At 35.6% G+C, this 18776-nt stretch overlaps 1 protein-coding gene across 1 annotated transcript; it reads right to left on the bottom strand.

The window, feature by feature from the left end:
* Positions 1-297: 297 nt before the first annotated feature.
* On the bottom strand, positions 298-18050 carry calcrlb (calcitonin receptor-like b). The gene is made up of 13 exons (XM_067459181.1): positions 17935-18050; positions 10809-10906; positions 10521-10668; positions 7015-7128; positions 6808-6920; positions 4229-4320; positions 4005-4131; positions 3737-3890; positions 3540-3600; positions 2994-3060; positions 2017-2235; positions 1725-1766; positions 298-1620 (listed from the first exon to the last, which is right to left on the bottom strand). The coding sequence occupies exons 2-13, from the start codon at positions 10857-10859 to the stop codon at positions 1402-1404; spliced, it is 1407 nt and encodes a 468-aa protein (XP_067315282.1). The 5' UTR covers positions 10860-10906; positions 17935-18050; the 3' UTR covers positions 298-1401.
* Between the last annotated feature and the right edge of the window lie 726 nt (positions 18051-18776).

The raw sequence follows: 18776 nt of genomic DNA, 5'->3' as shown, positions 1-18776 counted from the left end.
AACTAACATGAACAAACCAGAAACAGCTGGATTTATATCAACTAATGGTAACAAAGATTAACAAATAAAGTAACAAATGTACTGCTCATGGTTAGTTCATGTTAGTTAATACATTAACTAATGTTAACTAATAAAACCTTATTGTAAAGTGTTACCAATATATTGTTTATTCTTAGTTCATGTTTACTCATGCATTACTAATATTAATTAATGTGGCCTTGTTGTAAATGTTTCCTATATTTCTATACACAAAGTAAGACCATGCCAACTTGCACAAGACATAGATGTAGAAATGCATTTACAATTCAAAATAGGAATGTTTATTTATCCAGCATGTGCACATCAAATGTTTTAAGAAACACAACAGTGAAAAAAAGCGCATCTGTATGTTCCAGACATAGAGACACATAGAGACCTCCTCTGTTTGTAGATCTGCAGATCTCCAAAAACTGTAAATCCACATGTGCTAATTTAATTTGCCCTTGAACAACAAGACTCACCTACACCAATATTCATATGAACTACAGACAAATTAGTTTAAGGCATTTAGATGAATCAAAAGTGAATAAAATAATCCCACTGAAAGGATGCGTCAGGACAGCAGGAATTAACATATAGTCCAGACTGATCTTAATATATTTATTCTGCTAGTCTTTTAGCAGGGAAATGTATGTTTACTCTAGATTTTGATGACAGTAACTGTTTTTGTTTTAATCAAATATTATATATATACATATACAAATTCAGTACTCCTAAGAGACAACAAAACATTTTGCATATATAGAATATATTGTCAATATTGCCCTGTACATGGATTAACATTTCACATAAAATTAATCTCATAACTGATAATGAGATGAAGTTCAGGATGAACAAAATGAGCAAGACGAGGTCATCAGTATCTTCTGGAATCACATCCTAGTGATTTTGTGTCTTCCATTTTTTATTCCGTTCTTTTACTACAGGTTCTTTGAGTAAGAATAATCCATAGATCCATAGACGTGACAACCATCATCCAATGCATCAACCTGGTGGCTCAACCTTCAGTTAATCAACACAGTGCCATAAAGAATAAAGCTTCATTAAGGTATGTTCTTCAGTTCATAGTTTCACCCATAGAATATCCATCTTCTCCATTTCAATCAAAGAAATCAGAACGGTGATGTGTGATATTCTCCATAGTGTTTCACTGGATCACAGTGGAAAATGTTTATGTGACATTAATATTCCAAATATAATACAGTATTTTCTCCAGTTCCCATCCATAAACTGGAGATTATTGAAGTGTGTAAAGAAAAGGAAAGGTTTCTTGGGGTCTACAGTCCAAAGTGTCCAGATATATGTCCAGTAGGCACACATCTCAGTCTATAAGGCTGTTCTCCCAAGAAGCCAAAGAGCTTCTCACATGTAAAGGTTGTCTGACCGGAGAATGGTGGTCTCCAGATTGTGAAAACTCTTTCCGTTTAGAGTCTCCATGTGGCTGTCAATGCTGTAACATCGATGGACTTCTGTCATGGAGGAGGCCGTGTAGGACGCGGAACGCAGGGCGTCATTGTTCGCAAATGTGCTGCCAAACTGGATGCGGTACTGGTTCCAGTGCCTTCGCAGCACACCTTGCACCTAAACAAACAAAAGTTAGGCAGACATTAAGTATAATGACAAATATCTGTACAATAATCAAAGGAAAGCAATGCATTTAAATTATAGGGACAAAAACGGCTTACCTCGCTATTGAAAAAGCAAAATATAGTGGCAACCAAAAGGCCCTGTGGGAAACACAAATGATTTCATAAGTCACGATTTTTTTTCTGAAATTTGAAACTTCCACATCATTGTATTTTGTTTTTATTCCCAATTTGTACAGTGTTCCAACTCTTTTGGAATCGGTTTGTAAATAGTTTTAGATATATAATAATTTTAATATGTAAATTTGAGAATGTATTTTTTAGTAGCATTTTTATTTTTTTAATTAATACATTGATATCAAATGTATTGCCTGTTGTCACCAACACCTACCTGGTAATGCATAAGTATGTTCATTGTGTGCATAAATATCTCGGAGGCGAGCCGTCCATCAGGTTTGTAGGGCAGAAGTAAATACTGAATGCCCAGCAGAGGTACCAGGATTAAAGTGGCCCTGACAGCCCTCATGTATAGACTGGATTCAGCCTGGTGGGTCACCTTCAGCTTTGTGATCAACACTCTCACAATGTTTAAAAGGAAGAAGAGGTTAACCTAAAAGAAGAGGTTAACGGCAAACAGAGAAAAGAGCAACTATGAAGAGAGAGAAAACTAAATATGTTGCAGTACCCCAAAACCAAGACATTGGTTGTATTTTGGACCTGTATTTTACATTTTTCAAAATGCAAAACTTTCAGGTTTAAATAAACTATACAGGTTTAAATAAACTATTTAAATAAACATACCACACTATATTCATCCTAGTATGGATCCAAAGCAGAATTCTAAAGTTTGGGTTATGTTATAGTCGGTCAAAATACCTTAAATTGTCATATAAACAGCCAAAAAAAAAAAAAAAATATATATATATATATATATATAAGATTGGTGGTGGACAAAATAGTTATAAAATCCATCATTGACCCAGCCCATATTCATCATCAACTGCCAATCTTGATGCCTAAATGGCCTTGTAAACAGCAATATTGGTGTATAATGACACATAATCAACTTTAAACTGGCAGTTCCAGCTAAAGTCAGTTCAAAGATTTATTTGATAAAGAGTATCCGTCCATTACATGCTTTTTATGGGCTGCATAATCAGATATCACATATGACCCCAATACAAACACCAAAGAGAACACGGCACTTTGATTAAAAAGGGTCGAATGCCAGAGCTCAAGTTGATTTTTTGAAACAAGATCAATCAGATACACATACATTGCCGAGGGTGAGTAGATAAACAAGTGCAATAAAGTGTGATATAACAAAATAAAGAAAGAACGTAAGACTAAAAAAGAAAACAGACTTACCAACAGGGCTGCACAGATGGGCCCATGAATAATGTAGAGCAGAGAAGTGTTCGAGCTTATCCAACAGCTGTGGACAAAAGTGTGAGAAAAGTTCAGTTTTACAGAAAGCAGAACCAATGAAAGCATGAAAACTTCATTAAATTTTAAGTGACATCATTGCTATGATTTCACAAGATGTTCTACAGAGCCTCTGCCTGGTCAGTGTATTCCTGTGTCCTGACAGAAGCTGGGATGAATCTGACGTTCATTTTATGACACTGGATTTGAAGTTGAGATCTGATTCCGTTTAATTTGGACTACAGTGCTTTGACAGTGTTTACTGCACAGCTATTCACTAAGAGAAGTGTAAGGGAAGTGTGAACCGTGTAATTATAAATGTAATTAATGTTACAAAAGGGTTGGAACAACTTGAGGGTGAGTAAATTATGATTTTTGACCTATTTTTGGGTGAACTATCTCTTTAATTGAATCACTTTGGAGCCAGAATCATTATCATTAAGTGTGATCAAAACTGTTACATTACTACATTCTTGATTTTTAACTCACTTGTCATTGTAGTAATAACTTCGGGATATTGCATGTATAAATGCAGGTATTAATGGGAAGCCTGGAAAACATTTGAAAAGAATAAAAGGATTAAAAAACTGTTAATGAAACAGAAACACTAAGACAACAGAAACATTGAACAAACAGAAATCCAGTTCATTTTGGTTGATTTTGGTGAATTGGTTAAAGAAACGTACCCCATCCTAGAAGGTAATACCACATGAGTTGCTGTTTCTCAGCAAACACTGCCACCACGATAAGGGTGTGCAGGTAGATCCCTTCACACAACATCCAGAAGTAGTTACAGCCCAGGAGATAATGGTGGATGAACACGGACACTTTACAGCTCACCTGGGAGAAAACACATTAATCTGTGTTAATATGACCCTGTTCACTTTCTTAATACACATTCCTGGGAATATTGTACATGCCGGGAGAGCCAACCCTTTCTTTTTGTACACTTACTGGGTTGGCTTGGGTTACTTCTTGGTTGTTTGCAACACAAGTGAAAAAGATGATGGTAATAACTGAGTTCAGCACAAAGGAGAAGAAGAGATTCTTGTGTAGAGTTATCCTTTGGCAGCTTAAGCTCCTGAGTGGAAAAAAAACAGAAAACTATATTAGACTGGGTGAAAAGGGAGATTTATTTTATGATAAGAAAAATAAGATTTTATTTTCATGTGACTTACTTAAAATAGAAAAATATCCCCAGAGAAGTAAACAAGGATATCAGTGATAATCCATGACCAATCAAAGCCAAATAGTAGAGATTAAATGCTGTCTAAAAAAATTAAAATAAAAATGTTATATGTATATACAAAATTTACCATTCAATATGTGGAAGAGAAAACAATTATTCTCATCCTGAAAAATGTATTACAGATAACATCATATGCATTTACACATCAATTTGAACTAGCAAAAACTTAATAATAATAATAATAATAATAATAATAAATAAATAATCATTACAGTTTTTCTCTATTGTTTACACACAATACTGGTACATGAGACACAATGACAACAACATGTAACTCATGCACCAACTCCTTGAACCAATTCTGTTAAAATACAAGCATTCCTGCTTCACACTCAAACTGCAGTTCTAAACACTACACACAATTGGCATTTGGCACAATTCTCATGCAGAAAATCTCGTTTTCACAAGAAACACACTGCCATTCAAATATGCACACTGACTCATCACATGGGCAAACACCCGTCACACAGTTGTACAATTAGCTTTAGCACAAAAGAGCAACAGGTGGGCTCTTCTGTTTTGGAGCACTGGATGCCAACATCAGAATTTTTTTTACGGTAACTGTAAACATTAAATTATGCTGTTGTTTTGTATGTACTATGTAGATCCCTGTATGTGCAACTTTTTGTTGGTTGGGATGTACACTGTGTATATTGTTTTTGTGGGGGAAATAAACTATATTTTTGACCATGTATGTGTGTATTCTACGTATAAAAACAAAATTCTAAAATATTTTACAACACACTTGCATGTACTGTCTGTAGTAAGTGTAACACTCAAACAAAAAAGACCTAAGTCATTATGATGGATGGAGAAGAAGTGTTTTACATTGAGTAAATTAGAGTTCAACTGGTTCTTAAAGCAGCACTAGGTAACTTTTCAACCTTCATAATATATTTTTTAAGACTCTTGTGATGATAAATCGGCTTACAATAGGTTGAATGACACGTCTGCCATAGCCTGATGGGGTCTGTATCGTTTTTAATCGTACTTTTAAACTTCGGGTTTCGGGTAGTAACCCGAGAAAAAGAAAAGAACTACAAAATTCGACTGCTTTACGGCATATGCGTCACTTCCACCAACACACACACTTCCTTACATTCGGACGTGCGAGCCCAACTTTGTTCGTCGGATAATATAGTCATGTCCGAAGCAGCAGAGACAAATAAGAAAGAAAAGGTTTTATTGGAGGAAAGCAATAAGAGGAAATGAAAAAATGATGGGATTAAAGGCAGGACGAGGATCAAAATGTGACCAGCGTTTGCTCATCGGCGTGAGCTGAAGGAGGCGCGCCCGACCGATGCTGTCCTGCTTGTTACGGTGAGCTACCACTCAAACATTGAACTGAAGTATCATATAGATTCTGTAAAACGGTAACCAATAGACTACTATAATGACGCTGGCTTGTACACGTGAGCATCGTGATTATTTGGCGTTTGAAAAAAAACAAAACCCATGAAATTATATTCATATGACATGCTGAAACATATGCCACTGACTGTAACGTTACCTGGGATGAAGACATTTCACACGCGACGCCAGAAGGACTCCTCTTGCAGTTTTCAGGGGAACTGTTAGTGCTGCACCGACCCGCGGGACGCTTTTATGAAGTTATTTGGCCCGCACCGCACCACTGTATATATTTTTACAACACGCCGCGCACCCGCGACCATTAAATAGACATACGGGGTCCTTGAGTTATGAGACGACCCGCGCATCACTAGTTCAGGGCTATCAGGGTTGTCATGTCAACAAATGCACGCGCGATGGCATCCCCTGTTGTAGGATTACAGAGCTTACGACAGTAGTTGAGGACATTATTTTTTCCAAACTGTAGAGGGACCACGAGAGCAAAAGTAGCCAAGTGGGGCTTTAAATGTATATTCATATGATGGTTTGTGTGTCATTTGAAAACAAAATACCATTTTAAGAAGAAATAAAATTGTTTTGAATGTAAATTTTCATTTTGCAGGAGAATTGAGGGGTCTTGCCCATTGTTTCTGTTTTTTTTGTGTAGAGTTCTGAGAGTATGAAGCATGCTTTTAGAAAATATGTGTAAACAATCGAGAAAAACTGTAATTGACCATCAATAAAATGTATAAAAAACTGAAAACCAAATCAGCATATAAGAATGATTTCTGAAGGATCATGTGGCATTGAAGTAATGAATGGTGAAAATCCAGCTTTGACATCACAGGAATGCATTTTTAAATATGACAGTTATTTTACATTGTAATAATATTTTACAGTATTTCCAAATAAATGCAGCCTTGGTGAGCAATTATGTATGTAACACACTGCTTTGGCCGTTACAGGTTTGAGTAATGGCTGCTGAAGATTTAGCAGTTTTAGTTTTTGCTGTATTTTTTATCAAATAAATAGCCTAAAAAATCAGAATTATTCTGAACTTTGGACCTGTAGTGTATATAAAGCAGAAGTGTGTGAATTAAAGATAGAATGGACAACTGGAATCTCCGGGACCCTGTGTAATGCTTAATTAGAACTCACCCTTTTGTGATCATTAGACTTGTGCGTACAGCCCGTGTAATTTGTCCATGTTCTGTTACTCTCTGGGTGAATGAACCATTGGCCTGATTTAGTACAAATCTTTGTCGCCATTTCTGATAAAGCACAATTTGTTAATCAGTTAGCCTTTTTATGTATAAGAAGTAACCTTCATTCAGCTGTAAGATACAAGTCTTTCGTGGGACTCACCTGTGGTGTCAAAGTCATTATAGTAGTCTGGACAATGCTGGGCTGAAGTGAATCCTGCTTCAAAATCCTCCCAGCACAGCCATCCATCCCAGGTCCGTTTACACATAGAACTATCTGCAATACAGTCATTTGCAGTCATTAATAAAATAGCTGGAATCTGAATCATGTGGTCTTGGTTTTGGACCTCGTAAAGTCCCAATGATATCAAAATTGGCAATTCTTATTTTTATGGAATATTACAGTATACATGCGGTATCTATCCAAATCATTATTGGAAAAAAAATCATGCTCCCTTGTATTTGTTCATCAAAATAGCTTCCTCTACCTCTTGAATCTCTTTTCTTCTCTAATGATGTTTGCTGGTGTGAGGATAGGAAAATCTGTCACTCACATGAGATCACAGTGATAGACTTGGTCGGCATTACTGAGAACGGCCTCAAGAAACGCCCACAAAAAACAAACCCGATTTCGAAAAAAGTTGGGGCACTGAACAAATTGTGAATAAAACAGAATGCAATGATGTGGAAGTTTCAAATTTCAATATTTTATTCAGATTACAAAATGGATGACACATCAAATGTTTAAACTGAGAAAATATATAATTTTAAGAGAAAAAAATATATTTTTAAAATGTATTTAAAAAAATAAAATGTTTATCTAAATGTAATTTAAAAATGTAATGGCATCAACACATCTCAAAAAAGTTGGGACAAGGCTATGTTTACGACTGTGTGGCATCCCCTCTTCTGTTTATAACAGTCTGGAAATGTCTGGGGACTGAGTTTAGGAATATGAATGTTGTCCCATTCTTGTCTAATACAGGCTTCTAGTTGCTCAACTGTCTTAGGTCTTCTTTGTCACATCTTCCTCTTTATGATGCGCCAAATGTTTTCTTTGGGTGGAAGATCTAGACTGCAGGCTGGCCACTTCAGGATCCGGATCATTCTTGATGTATTCATTGATGCAGTATGTGGTCTGGCATTATCATGTTGGAAAATGCAAGGTCTTCACTGAAAGAGATGATGACTGGATGGGAGCATATTTTGTTCTAGAACTGATGCTGCCTTTCCAGATGTGTAAGCTGTCCATGCCACACACACTCATGCAACCCCATACCATCAGAGATGCAGGTTTCTGAACTGAGCGCTGATAACAACTTGGGTTGTCCTTGTCCTCTTTAGTCCGGATGACATGGCGTCCCAGTTTTTCAAAAAGAACTTCAAATTTTGATTCGACTGACCACAGAACAGTTTTCCACTTTGGCACAGTCCATTTTAAAGAGAAAACGCCTGCACTTCTGGATCATGTTTAGATATGGCTTCTTTTTTGACCTATAAAAAATGAATGGCATGGTGGATTGTGCTCATCGACAACACCGATTGTGTTTTCTGGAAGTATTCCTAAGCCCATGTTGTGATTTCCATTACAGTAGAAATTCTGTATGTGATGCAGTGTCGTTCGTCTCCCGTTCCCTGTGTTTTCCGGCCTTGACCCTTACACACAGAGATTGTTCCAGATTCTCTGAATCTTTGGATGATATTATGCACTGTAGGTGATTAATATTTTAAAATCTTTGCAATTTTTCTCTGAGAAACTCGATTCTGATATTGTTCCACTATTTTCGCTACAGCATTGGGGGAATTGGTGATCCTCTGCCTATCATGACTTCTGAGAGACACTTCCACTCTGACAGGCTCTTTTTATACACAATCATTTTGCCAAATTACCTAATATGTTGCAAATTGAATTGGTCCTCCAGCTCCTCCTTATATGTACATTTAACTTTTCCGGCCTCTTACTGCTACCTGTCCCAACATTTTTGGAATGTGTAACTCTCTTGAAATCCAAATTGAGCCAATATTTGGCATGACATTTCAAAATTTCTTACTTTCAACATTGGATATGTTATCTATATTCTATTGTAAATAAAATATAAGTTTATGAGATTTGTAAATTACTGCATTCCTTTTTTATTCACAATTTGTACAGTGTCCCAACTTTTTGGGAATCAGGTTTGTATGTCGTGGGGATTAGAATGAATGCACGTAGACCTTGTTAGACGTTACTCTTTGTAATGATTACGATTTATTTTTGCTTTGCGCAGTCCCGAAAAAGTGGCCATGTGGCGTTCTTCACCTCTAGTAAGTTATCTGAAGTTTTAAAGTAAAGATAAAGCGTCTAACAAGGTGTACGTGTATTCATTTTAATGGCTTGTTTTCCCCCATGGCATATGGCGAATATGACGTTTTTGTGGGCGTTTCTAGAAATGCCGACCTATAGCAAAACTACAACCATCCAATCAATTCCTAATTGACAAAATCAAGTCCTGCCCTACATTTTTTCTTGTTTGAGAAGCTGTTTTATTCAGATATATAAGTCAAAATAGGGAAGAAAAGACTATCACAACTTCTGTTTAATATAAATATCTTAGTATGGGTATCAGTATTTATAGTATCTGGTTCTCTTCTTCTCAGACAAGACTGCAGCAAGGCCATAATCATACTTTAGACATTAGGGGGGACCAAGGTTTAGTAAAGCAGAGCAGCATCAACAACATCAAATATGGGGGGATTTGGCAATTTCTAATTATTCGGGAGGACTCAGTTTTTATGGTGGTTATGACCCAATAATAACAATAATTCAGCATTTTTTTCTCAATTTTGAACTAAATGTATGTATTGCTAAATGCACTATACAAATACATTTGAATTAAAATGTTATTAAACTATAAAGTACAGAAAACTATTTTGTTGAGAAAAGATACACTGTAAACTTAACACAAAGTAAAACTTTTTTACAGATTTTAGTCTAATTATTTGTTTTGGCTTAGTACAATGACAGTATAAATGCTAGTGATTTAATTTTGCAGGAAAAAAACACCCCAAAGATGCTATTTTTTAGACACAAAATCTATGTTTGCCATTATATTTTGGGAAGGTCTTTCCATTTCAAATATCAGTTTTTGGGGCCCTTGCCAAATAGCTTTTAACAGCTGTCACGGAACATCCTACTCCCTGTGACAAGCTTCAACTGCTGTCCTTCAGTTGAAATTTGCGTCTCATACGCCACAGTGAACCATACACAGAATGTTTCCATTTAAACATCCTCCCATATAAGACCTTTCCCGTAATTTTCAGGATGATGTGACAAAACAACATGCGGTTTCTGTCCCCTAATGTTCTTACGAGAATTCAAGTCAAAGAAATAATTGAGACTGAGAGCAGAAAATAAACCTCCCTCTTCAGTGGAATTCCGTAACTACCATGACTAACGGACCTTTACAAACAAAACAAAACCATGAACAAAATTATGAAACCAAACTGTTAGCTTGAAAAAAACTGCATGCATGCGTTCAAATGTCTTGTTTAAATGGGTTAAATGGGCTTAATTGAAAGATGCTGATATGAGATTCTGAACATCGTTCTAGATTCAACAAACGACATGTCTGAGCATAGTTATAGCCAATGCTTATAGTCAAGAATTTTTGTGAAATAAGAACCTCTCACCTGTTCTGTTGTGATTAGTGTCTTTCATAATCTTCTGGTAACATTCAAACTGGGCGTTCAAAATATTGTGGCGAGAGAAGTCCAAATCATGGTGATTCTTTTGTGCCGTTCCTCCCGTGTTGTTCTCTGAGAGAACCTCCACAAAACACTGTTCAAAAATAAAAAGAAGAGAGATAAACAATGGCATTAGTTGATTAACAACGGACAAATGCAGATACATAAATCTTGGAAATCAAATCTTTGAGTCTCTCAATGATCTTTGAAATGCATAATAGTTTAAGCAAATACCTCAGAGGTTGCCAACAGTAAGAGAAATGAGGTAATCCAGCTTTCAAACATGGTTCCACTGTTTTGGCTCCTGTATCCAAATGATCTGAATGCTTCAGCTGAAAGCAAACAGAGATTGTTATACATCCAAAGAATTGTTGAACAGGAGAGTGTAAAACAGACACTTTGCTAGTAGATTTAGGTTATGTCTTAACCAAACAAAGAGGGTAGAAGGTGAGCCAAAATGAAAGCATAAAATAAGATGTTTCCATGAAGAATTTCTTTTGGTTATTTTCGTCAGGTCAATTCTCAATTCCATTAAAAACAAGCCATTAGAGCCAGGTGAACTGTCCAACTATTCCACTCCCAGGAGCGCACTGTTGTTAAATTGGAGAAGAGGGCGGAATCAAAGTGTGCTTTACATGAAAGTTCAGTCCATCAGGAGGCCAGTACTCACCACAAAAGGCAAGGCGGCATCATTAAACTTACATTACACTGTTCACCGTGGCTGTTTTGGCTTGCTTGATACAGATAACATCATAAATCAGCTTCAAAGCTGAGGAAGATCTGTTACAGCCACAATAAAGTTACTTGCAAAAAAGTATTTGCTATTTTTACATGCTAATATTTTATGACATCCTCGACTACAGTCTGATTATACACAACCCCGGTTTATTCTTTTTATGGTGTTCCATGTGGAACTATCAGTGCATTCCAAAACATCTTTAACATCTGCCTTGATTCTGCTGTTATTTCCTTTTTAAATTAATACCTGTCGGTATGGCCCTGGCCAAGGGGCTGAAACGTCATGTGATTCTTTTGTTCGGCCTCCAAACATTTCCTGCTTGGATGGGGACCCGAAACCACATGACTAGACTCATATGTGGAAAATTATCCATTTGGATTTGTCTTTAGTCTTGAAAATGAACATGCTTCCCAGAAGTCCAGACAAAGTGAATTAACGTACATGTGTGTTTTTTTTTTTTTTTTTTACTTCCATTTGGATAGGAAATATTTATTAATGCAAAATGGCTATAATCATGACTTTTGAAGAAATTTCTGTGTAAGACTTTTTATGTCACACTACTGTAATGACACTAATGTTTGAATTCATAAATAATACTAAAGATATTATACTGGATGTAGAGTTCACCTTGCTTTATCTGTTTTAATTAGAAACTGCATTAAATGAGGAAGAATTAATCTGCCCTTTCTGTTCCGAACTAATAAATAAATAATAGTGTTTTATTGGTTATTTCACCAATTACCTTAATTTGTTATCTGTTTCAGATATGACAGATCAGATGATGCAACATAATTAAAGGGTTAGGTCAACCAAAAATTTTAATTCTATCATTTATTACTTACCCTCATGTCATTCCAAACCTGTAAGAGCTTCAGAATACAAATGAAGATATTTTTGATTAAATCTAAGAGCTTTCTGAACCCCCGATAGCTACGTTATAAGCACTTTCAAAGGCCAGAAAGGAAGTAAAGGCATTGTTAAAATAGATTACAGTTATTCAACCTTAATGTTATGAAGCAATATTTGTGTGCAAAAAACGCACAAAAATAACAACTTTATTCAATAATTTCACTTCTGTGTCAGTCTCCGACACTATTAATGTAGTAACCACAATCCAATACTTCTGGCTTTTACGTTGTCGGCTGAGTATTGGCCACTGATAGGCCAGCTCCTGCATCAGCATCACACTCATGTGTCGCGGTGCTCACATGAACAACGTTGGGCAATAGTGAGCTGGCATTCTGAAGTAGAAACCAGGAGTGCTGCACTGTGTTCGCTATGTGAACAGAAACTGACATGGAAGAGAAGAGATTGTTGAATAAAGTCATTATTTCTGTTTGTTTGTTTTTTGCACAAAAAGTAATCTCGTCGCTTCATAACATTATGGTTGCACCACCAATAATCAAATGGACTATTTTAACAATGTCTTTACTACCTTTCTGGACCTTGAAACTGATAACAATGCAGTCTATATGGGGTCAGAAACCTCTTGGATTTCATAAAAATATCTTAATTTGTGTTCCGAAGATGAACAAAGGTCTTATGGGTTTGGAGCGACCTGAGGATAAATAATTAATGACAGAAAATACATGTGAACTAAGCCTTTAAGGCTACATTGTGTGATATATTCCCCCATCTAGGGTTGAAAAGTTATATGACCATCCAGTGAATATTAGTTTCTGCTCCTCTCAATTCTGATTTCGTTTCAACTCCTACGGTGGCCGATTTAGTCCAAGATTAACATGGCAATCCCCCTCTTCACATTTGACACAGTGCCATCGAGTGTTAAAACGCGAAAGGCAAAGCTTGAATTTACGGGTATGTCCCTCTTTGGCTAATGTACTTTCAAGATGGAGAGGCAAGATGGAGAGGCAACATGGCGACCGGCATTCGAACCCCTCACCCGTATGTATTTTCAATGGCATATTATAAACTTACGAGAATACTATATTACGTGAAAGAAGTAAATATACATTAATGAGCACATATATTTTTGAAAGAACTAAGTGTTTTTAGCTAAGAATAAACTAAAAAAGTTACATATTGTAGCTTTAAGAGAAAAGAGAGAGAGAGGGAGAGAGAGAGAGAGAGAGAGAGAGAGAGAGAGAGAGAGAGAGAGAGAGAGAGAGAGAGAGACCATCTGATATATTACAATATTTGTATCTCCACTTAATTTAAAGGGTTAGTTCAGGCAAAAATGAAGATTAGAGAAAGGCCTCCATTAGCAACAATGTAATTTCCTCTCTCAAGCCCCATAAAAGGCCCTAAAGACGTTGTCACACAGCCCATCTCACTACAGTGGTTCTACAATCATTTTATGAATCAACGAGAATAGTTTTTGTGCGCAAAAAAACAACAACTAAATAATGACTTGTATAGCGATGGCTGATTTCAAAACACATGCTTCGTGAAGCTTCGAACCGTTATGAATCAAATCAGCACCTCGGATCGCCAAAGTCACGTGATTTCAGCAGTTTGGTGTTTTGACACACGATCCGAATCATGAAACGATACACTGATTCATAACAGTTCGAAGCTTCAGAAAGCTGTGTTTTGAAGTCGGCCATCCCAATATAAATTGTTTTTTGTTTTTTTTTGCGCACAAAACTATTCTCATCGCTTCATAAAGAGTGTAAACATTGTGATACTTTCTACAATGTGAGTATCACTATGGGTGACTGGACTTTTTCGCCCAGTGTTTGGGAAACCTGTTTGAAAAACAGTAGTCATGCGTTTCTCAGCTGCGTCATTTGTAACTATATCATCATGGTCCCCATTCTTCAGTTCAGTATGTCCAATGGTTTCTAGTTCAGCCAATTCAGTGCAACTGCTAATTGCAGAAAACATTTTTCTAAACAATATAACATTAAAGAATTTAGAATTTAACTGTTTTTGGGTGATCCACTCTCATTCCAGATTAACAGGCAACCATTTATTGAGAACTTTGTAGAATATGTGTACACTCTTAAAAATCAAGGTTCCTTAACATCCAAGGAAACTTTCCATTGCAAATTGGTTCTTTGTAGAGGAAAAGGTTCTTTAGATTATTAAAATGTTCTCTGTCATAAAAACAAGGTTCTTTTGGTGAACCTAAAAAAAACTTGTTACATATTTCATCACTGCGAAAACCCCATTTTGTGTTTTTGAAAAAGAGTGTACTGTGGAAAATGTATTTGTCAATTCATAGGATTTGTACCTAGAATCTTTATTATTTGTCAGCTGTCCATACAACAATATCAGATTAGTAAGATTATTTTTTATACTAAAAACTTTGATAACCAAAGCTCAGAAGGAAATGTAGAAGTTAGGTTGAGGTTCTGTAAAAGGATGATGACTCAGTGGAACATCCTGGACTATGTAATAGCATCTATTAAGTGTGCCTTCATCAATCCATTTTTTTAATTGGCTGAACATTCTCCTGATGTTTTCTTTTACAATAAATAGCTATTCATCCACATTAACAAGACAGTGACATCATGAAAGAAATACAAAAAAACAGACTATTAAACTACTTCATGAAACTTTAAGAGAGGAAAAACAGCTATAAATCTTGTACCATTCAGGTGCTGGCAGTGGGCATAAATCATATGTCATTCTAATAGGAATGTGAAAATAAAGTTTTTTCCTAGACATTTTGGATGATTGGATGACCTCTGGCACTTGGTGAAAAAACAGAGGGATGATACATGATAACTTTTTGCCCTTCCTGTAAAGCTAAAGGAGGTGTTTATAGATGTGACATTCCCAGAGACCCTCTCTCTATACCCAAACCCTCAATTCCCCCCTTCCCTTTCTCTCTCTGTCACTTTCTCTCTACTGGGCCTGGTCGCAAAAAGCCACCTTCCAGACCTAAAATCAGGAAGCACAATGACAGTTAGTGTAACTCATGTCCGTTTAGGATACACCCATGAATATAACATACAATTTTTCCACTCTTCACTTGTATGGATTAATCTTAAAGTGACAGAGCACAAAGTTGCATTCAGCAGAATTGATGTGCATATTAACTTTTATAATTTGACAAAAGTACATTTTTAAGAAATGACAATGCCAATCTCAAGCGTTTTTAAATTAATTTTAACATTGAACTTTAGCATAATGATAACAAACGATAAAATCCTTAAAATGTAATGTAAATTGTGAAGGCAGTAAACATTTATATTTATGTAACAGCTATAATGTATGCCAAATCATAATATAAGTCGAAATAATATGAATAGTCAAAACCCACATCATTTTACATTATCATGATTTTTCTTAAAACTGGTCTTCTTTAAAACTTGTGCTCTCCATATTTGTTTACATTTATGTTTTAATCAAGTGTTCAACATATTCATAATTCAGAACACAACTACAAACTTTAATATTCAATTAAAGGACGTCGAAGTAAATTAGTGGTCAGCTGATAAGATTTTTTTGGTGGCATATATATAGTGGAATTTGGGGTGTCATCAGGTCTGTAATACTGGCAATTATAATATAATGCCAGCACATAATTGCCCAATTAAAATAAGCACACACAGGGACAAAGCTGCCGGTAGATTTTGGAATGAAACAAGGCAAACAACCAGTTCTGTTAATTATCAAGTCTGGCATAATTACTGAGAACCACTGAAAGTGGCCAAATAGGTTATTGATTATTTTGGCAGATTAACCGAAACCGACATATCAGTATGCCACTACTGTTAGTATTTTGTATGGTAAAATTACAGTTTTATTGTTGTATTATTATTATTTTTTAAATGTATTACAAATGTATTCACTCTGAACACTGATTACAGATTTTCTCAATTGCTAAAACACTAAAACCCATTGGCTGAACAAAGTTCTCAGTTCTCATTTAGCTAATTGTGCAGTCTGTTGTCAATATCGTACTTAAACCATTTCACATCATAAAACACAATTTGCATCTCACTTAGACTTTTCAGAAAAACAACACATCCTTATTCTCAAAACCCATTCTGCACTCTAATGCACGTTATCCACTCAAGCGGCAACAATCAAATACAAATAGAGAACACAATGTTACTGATTGAACAAAACCACTCAAAATTGATTTAACCTGTTACAAATGATGAGACACAACCAATATAAGTACAGTAAATTGTAGGAACAAACTGTATGGCCCAGAACATTGTGCTGAACAGAACTGACTGCTCAATAGATTTTGACTGGTTGCAGGTTCATATCAATAAAGAACAAGAATCACAGTATCACAGAGACAAAGGACAAGTTTGTGAGATGCAGGGTACAGTAGCCTACTTTAAAAATCTGCCTGATCTAATGGGAATGCATATCTATATTACAAATTGTATTTATCATGCAAATTATGTGGCAAAATGAGTTATGTGCATATGTTACGCAGTTTTCGTGTGCATATGATACTCACTTTATAACGTGTTATGTGCACGCACTCCACTAAACCTATGGGGTGACAATGTAAATCATATGCACGTGGCTTATAAATCACACAATAAATACAATTTGTGCGTGTTATATGCACATATCCACATTCCACACCACTAAACCTACCCAAGTGTGATATATGCACACATATGTTTTCATTCATCAAAAGACAATGACAGAAAAATATGGAATTTGTTTTGAGATTAAAAATGTACTTTTCCCTCAGAACTATAGGTTTTAAACCATGTGTTTTCTATTTTTTTTACAGACTGCTTGATAGTGTATATCATTTTGATCACTTTGTTTATGATTTGAGAGCAGTGTTTGATTTTGAACACTGGTAAAACAGTTTTGAGGCGAAAGTTTCATTTTACCAGAGGGGGTGAGAGGTTTTGTAAATGTTTTTGAAGATGAGGTGTTGTGTTTAAGTCCTTTAGAAAATGGAGCAAGGTTTCAGAAATAGTGTTTTAGCAATTGAGAAAAGCTGTAATGTATAGAGGTAACATGTTACAAAAAGGTTTCATTAGTTAACATGAATTAACTACTTAAGTAAACATGAACTAAGAATGAACAATACTGTTATGCGTTTATTAATGTTAGTTAATGTTAATTTGACCATTAATGGTCTAATAATACATTAGCCTATTAAAATCAAACGTATTTGTTAACATGTTATGCACTGTGAACTAACATGAACAAACAATTATAAGGGGGATTTTTATTAACTATAACATTAATAAAGATCAATAAACTCTGTAACAAATGTATTGCTCATTGTTAGTTCATGTTAGTTAATACATTAACCAATGTTAGACCTTATGTTAAGTGTACCCTACCAAGCTATTTAAACATTTTATTGTAATTAAGATAATTTATCAAACTGTCTGTCTTTGGTGATTTAGTCTAAGCTGGTAGGATATACATGAACCTCTCAAACTTTAAAGGTTCCTCAATGACAAGCAAATTAATAAACTATTTAATTTTAAGTGATTCTTTACGCTAACACCACAAACCAGAATTGAATATTTAAAAAAAAAAAAAAAAAAACATTTAAATAAGTTTTCTATTTCAGTTCTGAGCAATGACACATAAGGATGTTGTAAAGTTTGCGCAAGTGCGCAATGAGTTCATTTAAAAACCATTAAAAGGTAGGCTAACAAGCGTCGTAAGAGTAAATCCTCATGTGAACATGCGTTAATAAATTCTCGCGCTTACCTTGTTTACCTCGGTCCTCCGTTGTCCGCTGAGTATGTAGTGTGTAGCTACTGGGAGATGTGCTCGGTGATGAGCTGAGGCCCCTGAAGCAGCAAAGGAGTGTGTGTAACGGGTTTCCTGTGACATCACATAGCTCATCTGAGTGTCCCGTTACACTGCGAACGAGTGAGCGTTGTAGTTTTGTCGCGTCGCGTCGCCAGGTTCGCTGATAGGCTACAATGTAGATGGGATGTATCAAAGTGTGCCAGTTGAAAATACCAAATGTATTCATAAAAAAGTCTAAATAAAAATAAAATAACATGATAAATAAATTAATAGATGAATGAATAGGATAAATAAGCAAATCACAAAATAAAAATAAATTAGGCTATTGTGTCTGAGATTTAATTAAACTAGCCTACCTTTAATTTAAACAAATGACTAAAGCTTATGACACATACTCTATTATAAAATTGAATCTATCAAAGAAAGCACAAAAGCCAGTATATATATTTTTTTGCATATACATTTTACAACAGTACAGCACCTGTTAACGATTTGATTGCATTGCGCTGCGATTTGTGTAAATAAACTAGCCTACTATAGCGCCTCCTGGTGTTTTTTCAAGCATGCCATTAAAATGTCTAATATTTGTTTAGACACAGCTGCCCGTCTCTTCATTGTTTTGCAGCTATTAATGTGGTTTTGGATTCTTCAAAACACTGGAAGGATAGGCCTATCTTTCCGAGGAATTTCAGTAGACAAAAAACTCCGTACGAGTTGTGGAAATTGGGACGTAAATGAAAACACGGTAAGTCTCACATCGTCGCTTTCTTACCTGTCATGGCTCTGCTCTGAATAAG

This window comes from Pseudorasbora parva, chromosome 12, assembly GCF_024679245.1.
Source record: "Pseudorasbora parva isolate DD20220531a chromosome 12, ASM2467924v1, whole genome shotgun sequence".
In the NCBI taxonomy this organism is placed as follows: domain Eukaryota; kingdom Metazoa; phylum Chordata; class Actinopteri; order Cypriniformes; family Gobionidae; genus Pseudorasbora; species Pseudorasbora parva.
This window is presented reverse-complemented; position numbering and strand designations above follow the sequence as displayed.